Source organism: Elephantulus edwardii, unplaced genomic scaffold (genome assembly GCF_000299155.1).
Source record: "Elephantulus edwardii isolate Elephantulus edwardi_28Jun2011 unplaced genomic scaffold, EleEdw1.0 scaffold00087, whole genome shotgun sequence".
Lineage (NCBI taxonomy): Eukaryota > Metazoa > Chordata > Mammalia > Macroscelidea > Macroscelididae > Elephantulus > Elephantulus edwardii.
In genome coordinates this window covers 13,582,157-13,586,437 of record NW_006399837.1, presented here as the reverse complement: position 1 = coordinate 13,586,437, position 4,281 = coordinate 13,582,157, and the positions used below count along the sequence as shown (strand labels likewise).

Genomic DNA, 4,281 nt, shown 5'->3' with positions numbered 1-4,281 from the left:
AAAAACAAGGAACTCATGCAATATTATTCAAAATGGTTGAAAACCCAAAAATCTCTGTAAATGTTCATTAAAACTAATAAATTTAATAATAATAAAAAAGGTAAAGCAGCAAAGAATTCTCTCTGTTTTGCCGTAAGAAAAACAAGAAGTTGTTTTTATTACATAAATAGAAAATCAACACGAAAAGGCAGGGTTTGGGAGAAATATCAAAATGCACTTTTTAAACGAAGTTGTTAGGTGCCGTGGACTTGATTTCCATTCACAGTGACTCCAAGTGCAATGTAACAAAACCCTGACCTGTCCCATGCGGTCCTCACAATGGCTGCATTCCTGAGCCCTGCATGTAGCACGTACCGTGTCAATCTGCCTCGTTAGGGTGTTGTTAGGTACCATCGAGTAGACTGTGGCTCATAGCCATCCCATGAACTCCCAACCCTGACTCAGTCCCTTCTTCATTTTAAACCATGTAGTGTTCCCTTACTCTGTTTGGCAACAACCTCCTGGTCCAGGTATAAATTTTGCAGGAAAACTGAGTGAGGGAAGAGGGTAGAGAAAATAACAATGTACATGAATGAAACACAATGTAAAAAAAATATTGTATCCAAAACCATAAAAACATTAAAAAAAAAAAGAGCCACTCTCCGTGGACCCTGCCTCATACACACGACAAAGACCACCCAAAAGGCCGAACCCTTCTGCCAACAAATTGATTCTGACTCAAAGGGACCCTCTGAAACAGAATAGAGCTGCCACCTATGGTTTCCCAAGACTGTAATCTTAGGGGTGAAGTAGAGGCAATCGGTGAGACTTTGCAGGCAGAAGGGAGATGGAGGACATCTTTTGACTGCTATTTCTGCCCACAAGCAAAGTTACAAAGTCAAGAGTGTGGAGAGGCAGCAGTGGCTGTAGGGTCAGAGGCTGCCTGGCCTCTAGATTACAGCCACCAGTTTCCTCTAGAAATAAATCATTGTGGTGATGGTCCTTGATGTCCCCTCCACTAACCCTGCCAGTGACTTAGAAGCAACCAATTCCTGAATTAAATCCTTTATGATTAAAATATGTATAGTGTTTCCAGAGCTAAATCTTGACTGATTCAGGAATGAATGCTTCATGGAAAGAAATATTATAAAGTTCAGTGAAAGCATTAGTTTCATGCGGCTCCTTCAAACTTGCTTAAATTTAAATTATGAGTCAATTCAACGTTCTCCTTATTGAAAGGTTTTTCTCTTTGAGTTTTCTGGGAACTTGAACAATTAGCTCTGCATTTATATATCATAGGAAAGGAAGAATATACTTTAATGATGAATCTTAACGTAGATTTGAACTTCTAGAACGTGTCTTTACAAAGAAGGTACAGACCCTTATCTTCTTCCTCTTGACTGTTGAATGGAGTGTAGATGTGATGTCTGGGGCACTGACAACCATTTTGGATCATGAGGTAGAACACTAACCCTGGCAGAGTAGAAAAAGGAAGAGTCTTTTGACTACAGAGCTGCCTTATGGACCTGGATTATTCATCTCTAGATTTATTTCATTTGTTGTTGTTGTTCTGTGCCATCAAGTCACTTGCGACTCATAGCGACCCTATGTACAAGAGCCTTAAACGCCGTTCTATCCTGTGCCAACCTCGCCGTCTCAAACACACTCATTCCCATCACTCCACTCACAGAATCGATCCATCTCATCGAGGGTCTTCCTCTCCTGCACCGTCCCTCCACTCTCTCAAACATGATGTCCCTCTCCAAGGACCAGTCCCTCCTTGCAACATGCCCAAAGTATGTCAGAATCCTTAACTCCAGGGAACATTCTGGCTTCACCCTCTCCAAGACAAACCTGTTTGTTCTCCTAGCCATCCATGGTATATTCAATACTCTTCTCCAGCACCACAACTCAAAGGCATCAATTCTCTTTCTATCACCCCTAGTCACTGTCCAACTCTCCGATGCATCACCCCTATTTCATTTGAGAAAACAAAATAATCTCTGTCTTTTAAAGACGTTGCTATTTTGCTACTGCTTTTGTTATGTGCTTTTACCCACATACTTAACTTGCTGCCTCTTATTTATGAAGCACAGTAGGGCATGCTGCCAAGAACGCTGGTCTAGATTTTTAATTAAAAGACATAAAGCTGTGGCACAGAGACCAATTCAGCATATGCAGCAATGAAATTTGTAGGCCAAACAAGTGTAAATTACATTACTTCTAAAATCAACTTAAGGCACGATGAGGTTGAAAAAAACACAGGTCCTCAACCTTAGCTGATATGTCCGTTTGGACTAGAGTTAATGTTTCCAATGACCATACTTGGTCTACACTGGCCCACTGCCGTTTGCCATGTGCCCATACCACAGCTGACAGCATGCCCAATGACGTAACTGGCTCTTCAGCTCTCTATTATGAAGCCCATAGATCAGAGGGTTAAAACACTGGGCAAATGCAAAAACCCCAAAAAGCACCAGGTTTAAAGAAAAGAAAAAGACCCCACACACCTTCCCCAACCCGATGAAAACCAGGGTGGGAATGATATGTAAGCTTATCTGCACTAGATGAATCAGGACGGTTTTCCTGGCTTGGGTATTTGACCTGTTAAAATGGCCAGCCCGTTTCCCTTCTCGGTATATTAGAGAGTAACTGATAAGGATGACAGACAAGGGAAGGCAAAAGAAAGCCATGCCGATGACTCTGGCAGGAACGCCGTTCAAGAGGACGGGGCAAAAGGGTTCTGGTTTTAAAACATCAGCTGGAGTGACGCTGGTGCTCTCAATCAAGAATAAGCAAATGTTCTTGAGTATAATCGTGACCCACGTCCCAGCCAGAATCCTGTACTTAAAGGAGCTGACAAGGGATGGAGAGCTCAAAGGCCAGCAAATCGCCAGGTATGTGTTGAGAGCCATCAAGGCCAGGGTGAAGAGGATCCCTTCCCCAAGGCTCAGCTGGAGCCCAAACACCACCCAGCACACCAGCAGGGGGCTATTGGCCAGCAGAGCCCGCATCCCCTGGAAAACAATGCCCAGGCCACAGTAGGAGGAGATGCACAGGAGATGGTGACAGAGGAGAATGTAGCGGACTTCTTTCCTCAGTTTCAGATTCTGGGACACAATGGCAATAACAATGATCGTGATAAACGTGGCAAAGGAGAAAGTGACCACATAGACAGAGGCCTTCACGGTGGCTTCTAGCCTCAGCCAGTCCGAGATGTTGCAGTGCTCAGATGAAGAGTTCATGGTTTTCTGGGCGAGGCTCCTGAAGGAGAAAAGAACAAGGGAAGTGAATCTCTGTTAAAGCTCTTGCCTCATTTCCTAGCTCTTCCGCCATAGGGTCTTGTGATCAATCTCATGGAACAGATTGTTTTCATACAGGATGGCAATTTCCGATAGGACTGCTATCAACCCTCAGAGCTAGAGAAATCAGCTAGACTCTTCCTTTTGATTCAAGGGAGGTGGATATATTCAAGTTTTCCAAAAGGAAGATTTGAAGATATACTGAGTATTCAGCAGGTTATTAAAATTCAGGTCCTTTTCCGTCTTTGATTGTAATTTTTTTTTTTTTCAGTCCAGACCACAGCTTTCTGAAAGTCAGACAGTTAAGCACCGAACACTTATCGTGCAAGTTCCAGGAAAGAAGTTAGGGCAGGAATTATACAGAATCTCAGAGAAGTCAAAGAAGGGGAAGTTGTGACTCAGAGTTAAATTTTTGGCGTCACAAAGATTTGAAAGGGTGACTAACAACCGTGGCAGGGTAATGGCGTTTTTTGCTAAATTTTACTATCAATTTTCTAGGGTCAAAACTGTTCTCAGACTATATTCCTCATTAACCCTGGTGTACTTTCTTCTCCAGCAGATGGCTTCATTATACACTTTCCACTAATGTGGAAACTGGAACTTAGAGAGGTTAGGTAACTTGCCCAAGGCTGGAAGAATGCAGCTAGGATGTGTATTCGGGAATACCATCCCAGGTCCTACACTGCCAACCACCACAGAACCACTTGAACATGTCTCTGGTTTTTTCTTGGGCAGTATAATTTGATCAACCAGCTGGGTATTGTGTATATGAAAGTATGGTTCGTATGTTGCAGACATTGGAAGACTGTCCGGGAGATAGTTAGGACTTTTGTGGCCACTGAAATGGGTAAGAGATGAGTAACAGCTTTGTAAAACCTTCCCCAGTGGTTCTGCAATTAATGGCATCATGGAGGAAACCCCAAATGACAGTCTTGTTGTTTGGGTGAAAGTTGATGGCAGAGATTCCAACAACGGCCTCTTTGCACCTGTCAAGTGGTCA

General features: G+C 43.1%; 1 protein-coding gene across 1 annotated transcript; it reads right to left on the bottom strand.

Moving 5' to 3' along the window:
- Positions 1 to 2,309: 2,309 nt before the first annotated feature.
- Positions 2,310 to 3,224, bottom strand: LOC102848015 (olfactory receptor 11H2-like). Its single transcript, XM_006890331.1, has one exon. It carries the CDS (start codon positions 3,222 to 3,224, stop codon positions 2,310 to 2,312), a length of 915 nt encoding a protein of 304 aa, XP_006890393.1.
- Between the last annotated feature and the right edge of the window lie 1,057 nt (positions 3,225 to 4,281).

Coding starts and splice junctions, on each gene's coding strand:
- LOC102848015 (XM_006890331.1), bottom strand. CDS start 3,224: ATGAACTCTTCATCTGAGCACTGCAACATCTCGGACTGGCTGAGGCTA.